This window comes from Elgaria multicarinata, chromosome 15, assembly GCF_023053635.1.
Source record: "Elgaria multicarinata webbii isolate HBS135686 ecotype San Diego chromosome 15, rElgMul1.1.pri, whole genome shotgun sequence".
In the NCBI taxonomy this organism is placed as follows: domain Eukaryota; kingdom Metazoa; phylum Chordata; class Lepidosauria; order Squamata; family Anguidae; genus Elgaria; species Elgaria multicarinata.
In genome coordinates, this window is record NC_086185.1 from 11,057,261 (window position 1) to 11,075,651 (window position 18,391).

Below are 18,391 nucleotides of genomic sequence, written 5' to 3' on the forward strand. Positions count from 1 at the left end.
AAGGGGCCTATAAGGCCATGGAGTCCAACCCCCTGCTCACTGCAAGAATCCACCTCAAAACATCCCTGACAGGTGGCTGTCCAGCGGCCTTTTGAAGGCCTCTAGGGTGGGGTGGCAAAGTCCTGATAACCGAGTGTTCACAGACCTTCCTCTTCTTCGCCCACCTTGATTTACCCATTCCGGATTACATGGGTCACTTCTTAGTATACCTTTCTTTCACAGCTGAATAGCTCGTACGTTAGCTGTATAATTGCATCATTTGTGCTCTGATCTGAATATATATATATATACATACATACACACACACACACACACACACACACACACACATGTCTGGCATTCAAATCCAAGTTGCTGTGTTGAATGAATCACTGACGTGCCAACCAGCCAATGATTAACTGTTTCCTCTCTTCCAAGTTAATCCCAAAATTCTTCTCATCTGAATTTCTTCCCTCGTATTTGAAGTTTACAAATTAGCCAGTCAGGAGTCTCAAGTAGAAGCAATGCATTAGGGTTCTCCATTGATCTACGTGTTGTTGTTCTTTGCTTTTTGTTTTTAATGTCCATGTTTTGTACAAAGTGCTATGCATGTTCAGCTTCCTGCAACTTTTTCCTCCTTTTAATGTGAATTAAAAGCAAAATGTGAAGTTCACTCCTTTTAATGTGAATTAACAAAACAAAACAGAAAACAAATTGTGAAAATAAAAATAAAAGAGAACAGAAAATTACACGCATAGAAATATCAATATTCCGTCAAGTACAACATCCATTCTTTTCTTTCTTTCTTTTTCTGAAAAAGAGGGGGGAGGAATTATGCATAAGTTTCATGAAAAGCAGACCAAGTTTCCATATATTTATCCACTTGCAATTGGCGTCTAAATACCACGCATTCAAATTTTGATAGCATCATCAGGTCCTCGGTCCATTGCATTAAGGGAGGTGAACGTTTATCCTGCAACTTTTGCTTCCTTCACATCTTCCCCACTCCCCAATACTACCAGTGTGTATGTGTGCATTGATACAACACAACAAAAAGCACAGTGACGTGAGCGAGTGCATTATTGCTGCCAGTCCACTCAGCTTTTGTGCGTGGAATGGGACAGGGGCAGCATCTTGTGCTTTGCCTCAGGCAGCAAAATGTCTTGGGCGGGCCCTGACTTGCAAATTCCCCCTGGAGCTGCTCTTTCTCTTTATCATAGAGTCATAGAATCATCGAATGGTAGAGTTGGAAGGGTCCTATGAAGCCATCAAGTCCAACCCCCTACTCAGTGCCGGAATCCACCTCTCAGCATCCCTGACAGATGGTTGTCCAGCTGCCTTTTGAAGGCCTCTATTGTGAGAGAGCCCACAACCTCCCTAGGTAACTGGTTCCATTGTCGTACCGCTCTAACAGTCAGGAGGTTTTTCCTGATGTCCAGCCGGAATCTGGCTTCCTGTAACTTGAGCCTGTTATTCCGTGCCCTACATCTGGAATGATCGAGAAGAGATCCTCACCCTCCTCTGTGTGACAACCTTTTAAGTATTTGAAGAGTGCTCTCATGTCTCCCCTCTATCTTCACTTCTCCAGGCTAAACATGCCCGGTTCTTTCAGTCTCCATTGTCCCCCTGCCTCTCACTCTGGCCCAGGCGATGGTGGTGGTGAATAGCAGGAGAGGCCACGGCCTACTGCCTCACTGGCTCTCTGCCTGTCAAGTAAGCCACTGGTAAGAATGATGAGAAAGAGGATGAAGAGCAAGAGCAGCTGGGAATGATGTTGATGAGACGGTAGACTCAGGGTGGGAGGGGAACATTGAGGGTACCTCGCCTACCAGCCCTGAGAAACCTGAAGCCAGCATGGCCCTCCAGGACTAAATTGAAGAAATGCCTCCCACAATCTCAGCCTGGTTTGACAGCTCCATAAAGGAAACTTTCTTTTCAATGAGTGGGAAGGTAGGGTAGGAATCCATCATATTGGGTTTCATGGGCACATTTAGCCCGGAGAAGAGAAGATTGAGGGGAGACATGAGAGCACTCTTCAAATACTTAAAAGGTTGTCACACAGAGGAGGGCCAGGATCTCTACTCGATCATCCCAGAGTGCAGGACACGGAATAATGGGCTCAAGTAACAGGAAGCCAGATTCCGGCTGGACATCAGGAAAAATGTCCTGACTGTTAGAGCAGTACGACAATTGAACCAATGACCTAGGGAGGTGGTAGGCTGTCCCACACTAGAGGCCTTCAAGAGGCAGCTGGACAACCATCTGTCAGGGATGCTTTAGGGTGGATTCCTGCATTGAGCAGGGGGTTGGACTCGATGGCCTTGTAGGCCCCTTCCAACTCTACTATTCTATGATTCTATGAATATTTGCAACTATCCTCCACCTGATTCATGAACAAGTTTCCCATGGCTTGAAAGCACTGAACAATGGTCTTTCTGCCTCGTCTGCAGTCTTTCCTGCTAGTAGCAGATTATAGGCAGAGGAGATAATAGCTTCTCCTGGGATAAGTTGGTTTCCAAGCTTTTCTTTTATGAATTCAAGGCAATTCCAAAGGACAGTTGGATATCATCCCCGTAATGAGCTGATATATATATATATATATATATATATATATATATATATATATATATTGCTAGTCTATGTGGAATGAGTCACCAAGGCAGGCTGGACAGATGAGATAATGCCACAAAGGCTAATGACATCCAAGCGGTGCTTTGAAAGCCATTTTTTTAAAAAAATAAAATAAAACCACTGCTCCCATGGACTTCAGAATGGAGCTATTAACCTGAGTCTTCTGATTCAGTTGGAGTTAAAATTCGTCCTTTGAACACATCGGTCGTCAACTAGTGAGGGCGAGACCCACAGCTAAACGAAGAGGCGCATGTCATAGTCAAGGAGAAATCACTGTGCTCCACCGGTGAACCATGAATATGGACACTCCAGCAAATTGGACTGCTGTGACATACTTGATAGAGGAATGCCTTTGAAAGCGGTTTAGAAGCTTCAACCAGTTCAGAATGCAATGACTCACCTGCTGACAGGTGTGATCCCCTTTTCTCTCTCTTCCCCCGCCCCACCCCTGAACTTGAAGAAGCTACTCCAGGCGTCAATTTGATCCTGGGCCCAATTCTAAATCCTTGTTTTGTTTTATTCTGTTTATGACATTTTTAATATGCCCAATCAGGGCTGGGCAGAAGGTGGGCAGTGGGGCCAGTTGGCATGGACCTACGATTTTGAGAAGGCCTACTCCAAGTCCCCCGGTAGAGGCAAAGGGGGACCCTTTGGTAAAGATTTCTTACAAAGTGGCTCTCCTGTGAGTGAGCAATCCTAACATTGACAAGGCAAAGTTGCTTGATTTTTCTGTTGTTGTTGATGAATTTGCCCAAAGAAAAGCACATAAAGCATTTCTGAATGTGAAGAAGTGATGTCTTCTATACATCTTGAATCAAAGCGCTTGCCATTACCTTTTTTATAAATCGTTCTAGTTCATATGTAATTAGAACTGATTAAAAAATACTTAATGAGCAGTTTGAAATGGGGCCTACATTTCCCATCTGGCCCGGGCCTATTGCCAGCTTTGCCCGGCCCTGTGCCCAATGACAAAACATTCTCTGAAAGGATAAAGCTAAAGCTAAAAGAATAAAGTACAATACCCTCAAAAAGCAGACAAAAAACACTGTAAAATACATAAAATCAGCCGTAACATCTAAAATGTCTGGGAGAAAATAAATAATGTAACAACTGACCTGGAAAAGATAACGGCGTAGGTGCTATGTGAGCCTCCTAGCAGAGGGCATTCCATAAACGGGGTGCCACAACTGAGAAGGCCCTCTCTCTGGAAGCTACCAGCCTAATTTCCTCTGAAGATGGCCTAAGTGTCTGAACAGCTACATATGTGAGGAGACATTCTGGCCCACAGAGCTGGCTTGGCTTAGTCTCTATGTCACATTCCCTGCTGTTATCTCTGATATGTGATCTGAGATAATGGGAGGGATACCCCTGTGTGCCACTCCCATTCCCAATTGGGAGCATGAATGGTGTGCAGAGAGAGAAAAAACACCCCTCCTGGTTATTTCCAACCACAAATCGGAGATAACGGTGGGATATGGGCACACACAAATCCAGGGACTCAGCTGGCATTGGGATGAGCTACTCCTTCCAAGTTATTCTTTGCACACCTCTTGATGCCCCCAAGAGGGATGTTTAGAGACACAACTTGGGTGGTACCGGGAGGTACAGTTCCTCCCAGCTCTGGCTGACTCTTCCTTCGCACCCTTCACACCCTGTGCACCATCCCCAGGTCTGGCCAAGTCTGCCTTCATGCCTCTCTTCCCTTCCCCATCCAATGACCAGAGTGAGAGGCACACAACAGAGGAGCGGGCTCAGACAACACTGAGACGAGACACTCTTCCCAGCAGTGGGCAAACCCCTTTCTCTGCGTCGAGAGAAACAAAATGCCTGGTGTGAAGGTCACAACGTCCATGCGTGTGGGCCTGCCCACGGATGAACCAGCAGGGTGGCCACTTGTGAATCACCAAGAAAAGAGGACACCCATTTTGCATAACATTTGCACGTGCTGATTGATATGCATAGATGCAGATTTAGAAATACTTCTCATTTAAATAGAACGTCAGCATAAATAGTAGGCAAGACTGCTGTCCATGTGCTGTTGATTGGCAAATTATGGCCCAACGCTTCCTTCTGACGTTTCTTGATCTTTACCCCAGATTTGGACCTGACAGCCCTTCAATTAGAAGACACCTTCGAATACAGGAGGTGTCTTCTGGCAGCCCTTCAAATAGAGGACTGTCCTTGACAAAAGAGGACATGTGGTAACCTGGATGGGGGGGATTCATCTCCCCCACATTAAAGAAATTCCACACCCCTCCTTTAGACACTCTATTTAGGATTTAAAAGCCAACCCCAACACTTTGGCTTGGGCCTGGAATAAGCTGACTGTTGTTATCCTCAACTTGGGGTAAAGCTATTGCCTGAAATTGTCTGAATACAGTCCCCACCCGCCCACCCCGATACGCTCATCCATTTCCTATAGCATCCTGGTTCTGATGTGGCTGCAGTTCGAACAACGTCAACTCTGGCAAACGGAAGACAAAAGGACGCGATAACTGCTCTCCAGGAAATGAATCACTGAAAAATACAGCCTAATGATTAGGTTATCCTAGTTTTGCTTTGCCAAAGGGCATTCGTGGTGCCAGCCAAGATTAGTGGCGTCACCAAACGTAGACACAAGGATGTTTTAGTTTCATTAGATCAGCCATCACTTATGAAAGATCTTTAAATATTGCTTCGTCTTCCTTTTTGCACCAGATGTATTCAGGAATCAGCAGTGGCTTGCACACACAAATGTACATGTGTTCTAGGTTATGCAATCACTGAAGGACACTCGGAATACGGTGTACTGCGTGCAGTTCTCGTCACCGCACATCAAAAAGGATATTGCATGGTGATGTGCAGAGAATGTGTCCTGCATTTCCCCCCTGATGGTTCTCATTCAATTACATAGAAAAGAAATCGCTTTCAAAAAGAAATTCAAAGGAGAAGAAAATTTTGGAGAAATTCTCATGGGTTGGACTTGAGGTCCTTGTTCTTTTACCTTACTTATGAGGTGTCTTGTCTTTCATCATACAATCCTCTGGCAGCCTGTAGCCTCCTTGGCTTCCCACACTTTAAAGCCTAGGGAAAGAGGTCATCAGGTAACTCCTCCCATAGGGCGTTTTCAAACCAGGAAGCGCAGGCAGCCTGGGAGGCAGCAGAGCAATGGAGAGAGAAAACACAGGCAGCCTTAGCTTCCTACACTTCAATTAAAACCCAGGAAAACCCAGGGGAAGACAGCATCAGGTAATTCCTCCCATAGGGCTTTTTTCAGATCAGGAAGCACAGGCAGCCTGGGAGGCAGCAGAGCAATGGAGAGAGAAAACACACAGCACCCTTGGCATCTTGCAGTGATTGAACTCTCGACCAGATACAAAAGAGGGCAGGGCTCCTGCAGCTTTGACTGTTGTGATGAAGAGGGAATTTCACCAGGTGCTGCAAGCATACAAACGACACCTGCTGAAATTCCCTTTTCTATGCAACTGTTAAAGATACAGGAGCCCAGTCCTCCTTTCCATAGGGTCACCCTATTCCAACCAGCCAGGTATGCCCCTTCTACAGCATACTTTTCCATTCCTCACTTCACATTCTTCTCTTGGTGTTTCTCCGCCCCACCGAAACAAATTCAGTTCAATATTCTGTAGTTCTAAGCATGCACACAGACCACATTAACTTGTTTATTGGGTGATGCCCCCTTACTGTTTTTAAGGGAGGAAAATATTCTGCTGCAAGCCATAGGGTTTCCTGAGCATGCTGATTATACGTCCCTCTTGTTTCGACACTCACCACCTGAGTTTGCTATTAGAGGGAGTGATAAACCCTATGCCTCTCATTTTACAAATCATTTTACTCATGAATTGCACCAAAGAGTGTCATAGGAGAGGAGCCATGCTCCCTGTTCCACAAGATTTAAGTGGGTTAGGCAAATTTATTCCCCTCAGAGGCGGCTCTGTTGGTTGATTACATTACCGAGGCACAATTTTCTCCTCTAAATGTCAAGAAAGGATTTGAGAACCTCTCTCTTTCTCTCCCCCCCCCCCCCCCACAACCAAATTTTTTTTTAAAAAAAAAAATCCTTTCCCGCGGCGTTTCTTTGGCTCAGAAAGCTGTCTCAGTGAAATATACTCTGGGCTGCCAAGCCGGTTATAAATGCCCTGGACTGTAGAGTTTAATCCTTTTTAATACGGTTCCCTCCCGTGTGCTGAATTGTGTGTGTCCAATTTGTAAACAAGTTAATTTATATAGAAAAGGGTTTTCACAGCAGTGAGCTGCCTTTAAAACGTATGAAGCGTTCCCAGCTCCATGGCCACCGGTCTCCTTCTGAGAATGAGCCATCGAAAGCCTTGTGGGCTACATTTATTACAATGAATAGTTCCTAGTTTGGGCGGAGGGGAAGAGCACAGAATCAGACGATGTACATTCAACTCTGGCATTTTTCTTCCTCTTCATATAAAAGGCAAACAGCCTGATATTGCAGGAACCGTTGTGTTGACGCTAGCGCTGCTGTGTGCGGATACGTTGAATGTACAGTCAGAGGATACACCAATGTGGCAATGAGGGTGCTGGCCAAGTCTGGGCAGGTGTTATCCTGCAACACGCATACAGTTCAGGATGTGTCCGGGGCATTTGCAGATCGTGGGTCTGTTCAAACAACATGCTAAGCTATGGTTAGGCCACTAACCCTTTTGCAGGAAATAGTTAGTGAGCATGTTTAAACCATGGTTATGTAGTCAACATGTTTAGGAATGGTTCCCATGACACACTAAGCCATAATGTTTAGCTCAAAATTCTTAACCACCGTGGCTAAGTGTGTCATCTGGACAGGGTCAGTGGGTACCTGCCGAGGGCATAGGCATGCACAAGGGGTGTGCCGGTTGTGCCCAGGCACACCCTAATGTCTCAAGCAATAATGTCTCTTTGCCAGAAGCCATGTTTCAAAGAGGAAGAGAACGCCCAATGGCTAATATTGCTTCGTAAGACCCTCCTCCAGCAAGTGTCACCACAAAGCCCCACCAATGCTCATGCCAACTCATTCCACCTCATTCCAACCCCAACCCCTCACCGGAAATGGCCCTTCCTTGGCCAGGCAAGCTGAACGCGGAGTAAGGCGTCAGTGCGTGCAGTGTTTAATAAATAAATAAATAATAATAATGTCCGGTGTCATGTCTAACTCTCCTGCCCCTGTTTTGGGAGAAGATGTTTCAGGTAATCAGTCAGAATCAGATCCGAAACTAGAAGACGCAGTGCCAGACACCAGCCAGCCTGGACCAGTGGGGGAGGAAGCTCTCACGGGCGATTCCCCAGCTGGGAGTCAGCCCTCTCCAGAGCTTATCTCCTCAAGGCCAAATCCTACACACTCACTGGGAAGAGAGCTTTCTGAAGTTACGGGCGTTTGGGAAGTGGCTTCCTATTCTTCTTGAGCGGACAATTGTCTTGCTTTGTTTGCATAGTTTTGCCAAGGGTGATGTTTCCAAGACATTAGAGTCTCTTCAGGTAGAAGAGACGTTTGTTGCTTAATAAAAGCTCGTCATTTGCCTCCCATCGAAAGCAGGAATGTTCTGAGAAACACAACATCCTTATTGATTGAGTATTCAATAAATGTTCGCCTTAAAAAAAAAAAAAAATCCCTGGATGCACATCCTAATGAAATGTGTTGTGCACGCCTCTAGCCGAGGGCACAGCAGGGTCCCGCTGAAGTAGCCCCCTGAAGTGGCCCTCCTCTTTTCCACGCCAACCTTCTTCTTCACCAGACTCACTTTGACCCAGACAACAGTGGTCGTGAGGAGGAGGAGGAGCAGATGCTGCTACCTTTCAATTTTTATTACTTTTTCCCCCTCAAAAAAATGGTAAAATAACTTTTCCCCCAAAAAAACATTTTTTCCCATTTTGGCCCCATTCAGACAAAACACTAAACCATGCTGCATAACCACAAAATGGTTAACGGAATGCATGCATTCCATTAACCATTTTGAGGTTAAGCAGCATGGTTTAGCGTGTTGTCTGAATGGGGCCATTAACATTTAAAATAATTAAATGGGATGAGTCATATCAGCTATTTTGAGCTGGTCATCCCATAGGTAATCCAATCATAGATTCTGAAACCCTTATTATTATTATTATTCCAGCAGGCCTACCCAGTTGAATTTTAAGATGCCTTATAATAATGTGCTGCTTTTTAATAATGTATTAGTTTTATATGTTTAAATTAATTATATGTACTTATTATGTTTTGCATTTGTGTTGTACCGTGCCTTGATCCAGAGGGAGAGGTTGGTAATAAATAGATGATATTATTATTATTATTATTATTATTATTATTATTATTATTATTATTCCATGCAGCCATTCAAACCCAGAGATGCCACAACAGATAGACAAGCGTACCCTAGTTTAAAAGCGGCCCCCCCACCACACGCACTTTAGTTCAAATCTGACTGTAATAATAAAAAAATACTTTAGGGCCTGCCTGAAAATTAAAAAATTTATACATATTTATATATATGTATTATAAATAATACATAAGAGGAATGGAGTTAATTGTACCTCTCAGGGGAGGGAGTTGCGTGAATCGTATAGCCATGTGCAAATGGCCTCTCAAAATTCCCCAGCCTATTTGCGCACTGAAAAATAGGGGGACCATTTCACAGCCTTTCTCTAGGGGAAGGAGAAATTAACCAAACGTTTTTCAGAGTGGGGCTCATCGTTAGCAGTGGTTGTAGCACAGCTTGTTTCTTTCCTCCCAAAAAGCTTTTATTTGTTTTTTTGTGGTGCCACCATTTGGTGGGACAGGGATGTTATTGAGCTTACCTTATCACTGTCATGTTTCTCAGAACACTCCTGCTTTCGATGGGAGGCAAATGATGAGGCTTGCTAAGTCATACCCAAAGCTTTTATTAACCAACAAACGTCTCTTCTACCCAAAGAGAGTCTAACCTCTTGGAAACGACCCCCTAGGCAAAATTATGCAAACTAAGCAAGACAATTGTCCACTCAAGAAGAATAGGAAACCACTTCCCAAACACCCGTAACTTCAGACAGCCTGGTGCAGAGGCAGGTTCTGGCATAATTGAACCAACTTCCTCACACCTTCCATCCACGCCATGCGTTTGAGCTTCCGGCAGACCCTAGCATCAGCTAGCTTATCAGGACGCTCACCTCCAGAAGAAACCTCACTTCCCACTGAGTGTGTAGGATTTGGCCTTGAGGAGATAAGCTCTGGAAACGGCTGACTCCCAGCTGGGGAATCGCCTATGAGAGCTTCCTCCCCCACTGGTCCAGGCTGGCTGGTGTCTGGCGCTGCGTCTTCTAGTTTTGAATCTGATTCTGACTGATTACCTGAAACATCTTCTCCCAAAACAGGGGGAGTAGAGTTAGACATGACAACCATTGTGAAGTGACAGAGGGTGCTGTGTGTGTCCTTTCTTTCTATTCCACATCTCCCCATTACTCAGCAGCCTCCCTGGCTGCCCACACTTCCTGATCTGAAAAAAGACCAGTGGGGGAGGAGTTATTTCATGATGTCCATCCCTGGGCTTTAATTGAAATGCAGGAAGCTGAGAAGGCTCCCAGCTCCCGGAGAGATCATCGTACAATGAAAGACAGGGCACTCCTTGGCCACCACCTAAGTCAGAAAAGCACAAGAACCCCATACCTCACCTACGAGAATTTCTCCACGTTTTCTTCTCCTTTGAACACCTTTTCAAAAGCAATTTCTGTTCTATCAGATTGAACAGGATTGTGGAGTACATTTTTGGCATAGCGCTCACAAATATGGAGCCACCACTGAAAAGGCCTGTCACGCCCACTAACCAAACTACTGCCACTGGTGGGCATATGAATAAAGGCCTCTACAGCTGAACTTATTGCTCAGGCAGGTTCATATGTGGCCTGGCTATCCTTCAGGTAACTTGATCCCAAACCATTTAGAACTTTACGGTCAATAACTCAGGTCTTAGATTCTTTCATTTTGGAATAGATGCAATCATATATATATATATATATATATATATATATATATATATATATATATATCAAAGCATGTCAATAATCATGACAATAAATCATTTTGTTTATTAAATACTATTACAAAGATACCATAAGCTCTCAGACTTCTCATAACTAGATTTAACCGATATCATGATGTAAGATCACAATGTTCTTCCACTCCGCTTCCAACACCACTTCACACATGCGCAGACACACACACACACAATAAAAAGGCAAATACAGTATAAAGGTGCATGTCATTGTGTAACAGCATATATCTATTCGTACGTAAACGTTAACACCCTTAATTCATACTGTCAGTCATTCCCGATAAGAGTGATTACTAGACCGGGCACCACTTGAAATCTGAAACCAAGACGTAAAACGTATTATCAAGCCGGCATTAAATTACCCAGGAAATAAAGGAAATAAAGCCGGCAAAGCGAATCGCCGTCGTCGTTTTAAATGCTCCAATGACCTCATCTTCAGAACAGGCCCTTGCTTTCTTTGTATGGATTTGATTTTAAAACAAACAGCCACACCATGGGACACAAGCGACTGCACGAATAAACAACAACAACCCTGCCCAAAAAGAAAGAAAGGAAAAGAAGTTGGGGAGGGGAAAACGTAGGGAAGAATTGTGTGTGTTCGCCCACAAATCATTTCTTTTGAGCAATAAGTGCTGCAGTAATCCCCAGAGTTTACCTGAAGCCAGAATTCAGCAGAGTTTAATGCTGCCTACAGAACCTGTTTTCACATGGGTAACCCAAGACTTTTTCCTTCCTGATGCAATGACCAAACCCCACTTCACCTCCTCTACTAGGGCAATACTTAAAAATTTAAAGGGTGAACACAGTTGAGGCTGGTGAGATCTATTCCGATTTTTACCAGGACCCCAAGATCCACCAACTGGAGCCAGGTGCAAAAGGTAGACACTTAAAATTAAAGAATTCAGTGCCCAGGAATTGGGTTTGAGGACCAGAACTGAACAATCCTCATAGCCCTTCCACATAAAAAATCCATTCCCGGTTCTCCTCGCCTGCTTCAACCTTTCTCCACTTCAGCAGTGCAATTTAGAATAAGGACAGGATAGACATTTTGTTGCTGCTACTACTAAAAAATTGTGAGCCAGAAATCCTTGCTCAACTACTCAAAATTGCCTGGAGATCTGTCAATGGATTCAAATCTACTTCATGCTTACCCAATGCTGACTCCAGGATTTTGACAGTCCTTGGACAAGTCACCTTCAATGCTCTCCTCCCTCAGAGGGTCTACTTCTCACCCCCATTTTCACCAGCTGCTCTTCCTACTCTTCCTCTTCCTCATCATCACTACCACTTGCTTGCTTGGCAGCCAGGGACCCAGGGAGCAAATCCACAATGGCTCTTGCTTCTCCTTATTTATTTATTTTATTTATTATTGCATTTATACCCCACCTTTTTTCCTCCAAGGAACCCAAGGTGGCATACATAATCCTCCTCCCCTCCACTTTATCCTCACAACAGCAAACCTGTGTGGTGGGTTGGGCTGAGAGTCTGTGACTGGCCCAAAGTCACCCAGTGGGTTTCCATGGCCGAGTGGGGACTAGAACCCAGATCTCCCGACTCTGAGCCTGACACTCTAGCCACTACACCACACTGGCTCTCCTTCTCACCATCACCGTTGTCCAGGCCAGAGCAAGAGGCAGTTGAACAAGCAGGTTGCAAGGGTGAAGAGAAGGAGCAACTTGTCAGTGGGCCCTTGCTTTGGAATAGCCCCTCGACATGTGTCCATCTATACCTACCTTTCTCCTGCGTCCACACCTACTTTAAAAAGGATCGCTGCATCATTTAGATATGAATCCCTGCTTTCATCTATTCTGCCACCACCATCATGGTGAAGCCTGAAGGAGGTTGCTTTCCCCTGCTGCATGACAGGGCCAGCCCAGTGTTTTCAAGCAAGATCTCCATTTTTGCACATGGAAAGCCATCAAAGAGAAAAGCGCACTTTAAAGCATGTGCAGAAGAACCTTTATTTCAGGGCTGAGTAATTGTGACCTCCTGACATACATCTGGGATTATGAGTCAAGTGTCCTTCTTCAGAGGCCTCCGGGCTGGTTTGGCCTCAACTGGCTTTCTTATTTGAACCCTTCTGACTGGGTGGTCTCAAGGCTGAAATAAACAAAGACCTTTTCATTGTCGTCACGTCAACATTAAGAATAATGGCAGAAAACTGAAGGATAGTAAATCAAATGCACAGAGGACGGGTCTGTCCACTTTTGTCACAAATAGCAAAATCCAACCTCTAGGTGTACCAATGCAGTATGCCGATGAATATTAGCTGTTGAGAACCACAACTCAGGAAGGGCCATCACCTTCATGGCCTTCCTGTGGGCTTCCCATGGTGCAGCTGCACTTTATGCAACAGGTGTGCTGCTGGAAAAGGATATTCGGCTAGACCACTGACTCTTGGTCCGAACCAGCAGGCCTTTTCTTCAAGTATGCATTGAACTGCATTTCCAAATGCATCTGTCCATCCCAAACACGGAGTGAGGACCAATTGGCATCGGGATGCATCTCAAATGCTCCAGGGTGCTATGAGTCACCAGTGGTAGCCCTTTCCCCTTCAAGTAAACACATGCTTCCCTGATTTTTGCTCAACGCACCACACTGGGAGTTGCCAAACACGAGATGCAGGTGCAACAGGCGCAGAGGCCCAGCACTGCGGACAACGCAGCAGAAAAGCGAGACTGCCGCTCATATTTGAGGGCTTTCTTGACCTCCTCGTTGGACTGGGAGATGTAATCGAGGGTGTGCAGGACATTGTACTCGATGCTGTCGAGGGTCTCCTGCTGTTCTGCCACCAGGACCTCTAAGTGCAGGAAGAGGGAGTTCAGCTCACCGATCTGAGCTTCCAAGTCGAGCAACTGCTGGTGGCGTACCTGGGCCATGGCTAGGTGTTGCTTCGCTTTGAGGACTTCCAGGTCCTGGCCCACAATGCGCGGCCCGGCAGGGCTCTCCACCAGCCGCCTGATGTCCTCTTCCCGGAGCGTCAAGCCTGCCAGCTCCGTCTGCCTCCGGATCTGCTCCTTCAGCTTCTCCACATACTGGGTCTCCTTGGCGTAATGGCGGGTGATGATCTCATGGTAGCGGTTGACGAGGACGGAGAGCTGGCAGTGACGGATGCGGCTGACGGCCAACCACCGCTCACTGTCCCTCGTGAGCACCTCCTGGATGGCGCTGAGTTTGGGCTGGAGACCTTTGGCCTCCCTGGTGAAGCTGTCTTTAATGTTGCTCAGCTCTCGCTTCTCTTCGCAGATGCTTTCCTCCGTAGTACAGCAAAGGACCCGCTGCTGCTTCTTGTCGATGTTCTCCGCTAACTCCTCCAGCTTATCCAGAGCCGCGGAGAGGCTGGCGATTTCCTGGAACACCTTGCTCATGGGGTTGCCCTCATCCTCTTTGAAAACGGGGTTGTCGAAGGAAAGCGGGTCATCTAGATCCCAAGAATCCCCATCTTCGTTCACTCGGTTCTTCAGCTCCTCTAACCGGTCCTTCATCTTCAGCTGTCCTTGGGGCTCGAAACATCTGTGCGAAGGGAGGCGAGGAAGGCTCACCCGGCAGCTTTTACGAGGATCTTTGAAGGAGCACAGGAACGTTTGCGTCAGTGAAAGCCGCTTTCAAAAGAAAAAGAAAGAAAGAAAAAGAAAACTTCCCTCCCTAAAGCTATTGCAAATATTGACCATGGCAGTAAGCTTCCAAACCAGCATTTACTCTATATATCACATGGTTAACACAGACCGGCTGGACGAGATTCCATGCCAGCTGTGGGTGGCATGCAGCCCGACAAAAGAACGTGAGCTGCTGAAATGAACTTTCTGAATCGTCATGGGGCACTGCAAAAAGAGAAGGGGGAACATTGTGAACCAGACTCAACTGGCTCCCAAGGTGACTGCCCCCGACTGCTTTAACTACCAATGTCTAAACCAGATGCAAGCTGGACCGGAATTCGACTACAGACAGGAGGTTGTGTGCGTGTTTCATGATTCTGCAATCATGCTGCCCAGGCACAGGACTGAATAAAAGGAGCTTCCTGAACAGTGTGGCTTGTGTGCTTTGTGGTTGGTTGGTTGGTTGGTTTTTTAAAAGCAAGTTACTAGCCCTTAAGGTGGTAGAAAGAGCTGTTGGTTTAAGGTGGGAATTGGGCTCTTTGCCAATGCCTGTGACTAGCAGAAGGGAAACAAAGTATGCAAAAAGCAGGACACGGGGCAACAGCACCCTCTCACCCATGTTCCCCAGCAACTCCTGTCTATAGGCTTTCTTCTCTGATACGGAAGTTCTGCACTGCTGCTCCAAGGAGTACCAAAGTGTAGTGGGCACTCCGCTCCTCTAGGTTTTTCCCACTTCCCAGGCTTTCAGCCACAAGATATTCAGGTCTTTAAAAACCTGCTCCCCAAACTAGTGGGTTTTTCCCCTTCTTCTTCAGGAGATGCCCCGGAGGGTTATAGAGGGCAATGATCATGCAACTTGGTTGAACCTCTGCATTGTACTCCAGATTCAGCTCTCTTGGCTGCTTCAACCGGTGCATATTAAGACTTATTGTGTTATAGGAGAAGGATAGTATAGGATAGTATCATCACTTTCTAAAAGAGGAAAAGGAAAGGAAAGGAACCTCTCGTGCAAGCACTGAGTCATTACTGACTCTTGGAGGGACGCCAGCTTTTGCTGACGTTTTCTTGGCAGGCCTTATAGCGGGGTGGTTTGCCGTTGCCTTCCCCGGCCATTATTACCTTTCCCCCAGCTAACTGGGTACTCATTTTACCGACCTCGGGAGGATGGAAGGCTGAGTCGACCCGAGCTGGCTGCCTGAGAACCAGCTTCCATTGGGATCGATCTCAGGCCGTGGGGAGAGTTTCGGCTGCAGAAACTGCTGCTTTGAAATTGGTTGTTTACTACTCAGAATCTTGAGAGCCAGTGTGGTGTAATGTCTAGAGTGTTGGACTGGGAGTCGGGAGATCCGGGTTCTAGTCCCCACTCGGCCATGGAAACCAACTGGGTGACTGGGCCAGTCGCAGACTCTCAGCCCAACCTACCTCACAGGGTTGTTGTTGTGAGGATAAAATGGAGAGGAGGAGGATTATGTACACACCTCCTTGGGTTCCTTGGAGGAAAAAAGGCGGGATATAAATGCAATAATAAATAAATAAATCTTCCTGCTGCGTTTGTGATCAGGCTTAAATATCAATAGAGGGGAAATCCTTTGAAGTGAATTTATTGGCATGATTATTGAAACGGCTCTAACGATATAGGATTTATACAAAAGAAGAGCCTGGCCATTTCAGATGACTGTGTAACGAATGCAGGGAAGCTCCACTTATAAAGCCACCTCTGTGCAACGACTGTTCCCAGAACTGTTAACGTGTCTTGAAAAAACAGCTCTCAATAAACCCAGATGATCATTTGAGAGCGGGGCAGGATGGGTGGGCGGGAATTACCATATCGTCGAACCTTATTTGCATGGAAAAGATTGGACGGAGGCAGAAATGTTGGCTTTAAAAGACTGACTGGAGAAAGAGGGACAACGGATGATGAGCTCAGTGACGATTACCGGCAATTTCAGACGAAGAGACGAGACAATCTCTAGGTAAGGTGGCTGCTAGAAGTTCCCCCACCGGCCCTATTTCAATTTCTAATGTACCCCACATTCCTTTGCATCTTGGTGGAGGTGGAGGGTAATCTCTTGCCCAGCGTATTTATTTATTTCTTTATTGAGGGGAGACATGATCACACTCTTCAAATACTTGAGAGGTTGTCACACAGAGGAGGGCCAGGATCTCTTCTCGATCCTCCCAGAGTGCAGGACATGGAATAACAGGCTCAAGTTACAGGAAGCCAGATTCCGGCTGGACATCAGGAAAAACTTCCTGACTGTTAGAGCAGAACGACAATGGAACCAGTCACCTAGGGAGGTGGTCGGCTCTCCCACATTAGAGGCATTCAAGAGGCAGCTGGACAACCATCTGTCAGGTATGCTTTAGGGTGGATTCCTGCATGGAGCAGGGGGTTGGACTCGATGGACTTAAGGCCCCTTCCAAATCTACTATTCTATGATATACCGCCCCATAGCCGAAGTTCTCTGGGTGGTTTACAAAGTTTAAAAACAGTGAGCATTAAAAACAAATATTGTAGAACACACACACACATATACACACACACACACACAGAAACACACAACTTCAATCATGGGGAGGCTCCAATTATGATCAGAACATATTTGACCATTCACTCTCATGCCATTTCGTTCATAGAAATCCCTCATGGAGAGGTAATTGTACTATGCCTGCATTTTTGAGTGCATTTCTCCAAATACATGCGTTTTGGTATCCACTTTTCCTAGTGCACTTGATTTTTTTGCAAGTAATTTCCCCCTAATGCAATGCGTTTTTGTGTGTCCTTTCCCCATATCCACACATTTTTGTCAGCGCTTTTCCTTAACCAATGCACCGCGTCTCAATATCCTGAAAAGTTTGGATTTGGGCATGTGAGCACATCCCAGTCCATGTTAAGGATGCCGGAGAGATGCGAGATGGACTAAAATGAGTTTGGATTTCTAAGGATTCGGCTTGCGGAATTCAGCCTGCAAACTAGCCACCACAGGCCATGCATTGTCCATGGACTTCCAGGTCTGTTTGTATTTTTCTTTTCCAAACTTCATGCAAACTTATTTGCAGGAAAATATGCACGTTTCTGCTGAGACGTATGGCATGCTGAAAAAATATACGTGGGGAAAAGTCGAATGGAACAGGGGAAATGTGCTAAAAGTTAGGTACTAACATAAATTATGTAAAATGTTGTAAACATTCTTATGGAGTTATCTGTGTAAATGATTTGAATCCGTCTGTGAATGACTGCTGGAAGGAACAACCCTGCACAATCCATGGAACACACACAGGATGGATTTCACCAAATCCGAACATCCCTAGTCTATGTATATGTTCAAGATGTGTGAACAGGTTACAGGCATATAAAAATTTGGTCCAAATGAATTTCTCCTCTCTCCCTCCCTGCACCCTGTGATTCCTTCCCTGCTGCCATACATTAAGTCCCTGGGGCCTTGGAGGAGGGGAAAGCTTTGAGTACCTGCAAGAGTTTTTGTGCATGCTCCCATGGACTGTGTGCAATGGAAGGAGCCACATTCAATGGACATACAAGCATCTGTCAAAAACAATACCTTCTTGTTACATTTACTACTCGACAGAGAGGCTCTGTCCATCAAAAAGACAGCAGTCCTCACGTTGGGTGTATATACCCTTCTCCAACCTGTCTTCGCTTTGCTAATAGTTTGGTTTCATTGTTTGTTTAACCACCGGCACTTCCTCCTCATCACCTTCAGTTGGCGTTTCGATAGAAGCCTTGGTCAGAGTTGCCTTCTTTCGCTTTTCATTTGATCCTCACTAGCACACTGCAGTGCAGGGCCAACCTTCCTGTTTTTGAATTTATAGTTGATTTTGTCATGTCTAACCCTACTGCCCCTGTTTTGGGAGAAGATGTTTCAGGTAATCAATCAGAATCAGATTCAGAACTAGAAGACACAGCGCCAGACACCAGCCAACCTGGACCAGTGGGGGAGGAAGCTCTCATGGGCGATTCCCCAGCTGGGAGTCAGCCCTCTCCAGAGCTTATCTCCTCAAGGCCAAATCCTACACATTCAGTGGGAAGTGAGGTTTCTTCCAGAGGTGAGCATCCTGACAAGCTAGCCGATGCTAAGGTCTGCCGGAAGCTCAAACGCACGGCGTGGAAGGAAAGCGTGAGAAAGTCAGTTTGATTACGCCAGAACC

The 18,391-nt window shown here is 45.8% G+C and overlaps 1 protein-coding gene across 1 annotated transcript; it reads right to left on the reverse strand.

Moving 5' to 3' along the window:
• Positions 1-736: 736 nt before the first annotated feature.
• On the reverse strand, positions 737-14,211 carry LOC134409175 (syntaxin-3-like). Its single transcript, XM_063141773.1, has 2 exons — positions 12,362-14,211; positions 737-790 (listed from the first exon to the last, which is right to left on the reverse strand). The coding sequence occupies exon 1, from the start codon at positions 14,111-14,113 to the stop codon at positions 13,214-13,216; it is 900 nt and encodes a 299-aa protein (XP_062997843.1). The 5' UTR covers positions 14,114-14,211; the 3' UTR covers positions 737-790; positions 12,362-13,213.
• Positions 14,212-18,391: the final 4,180 nt, after the last annotated feature.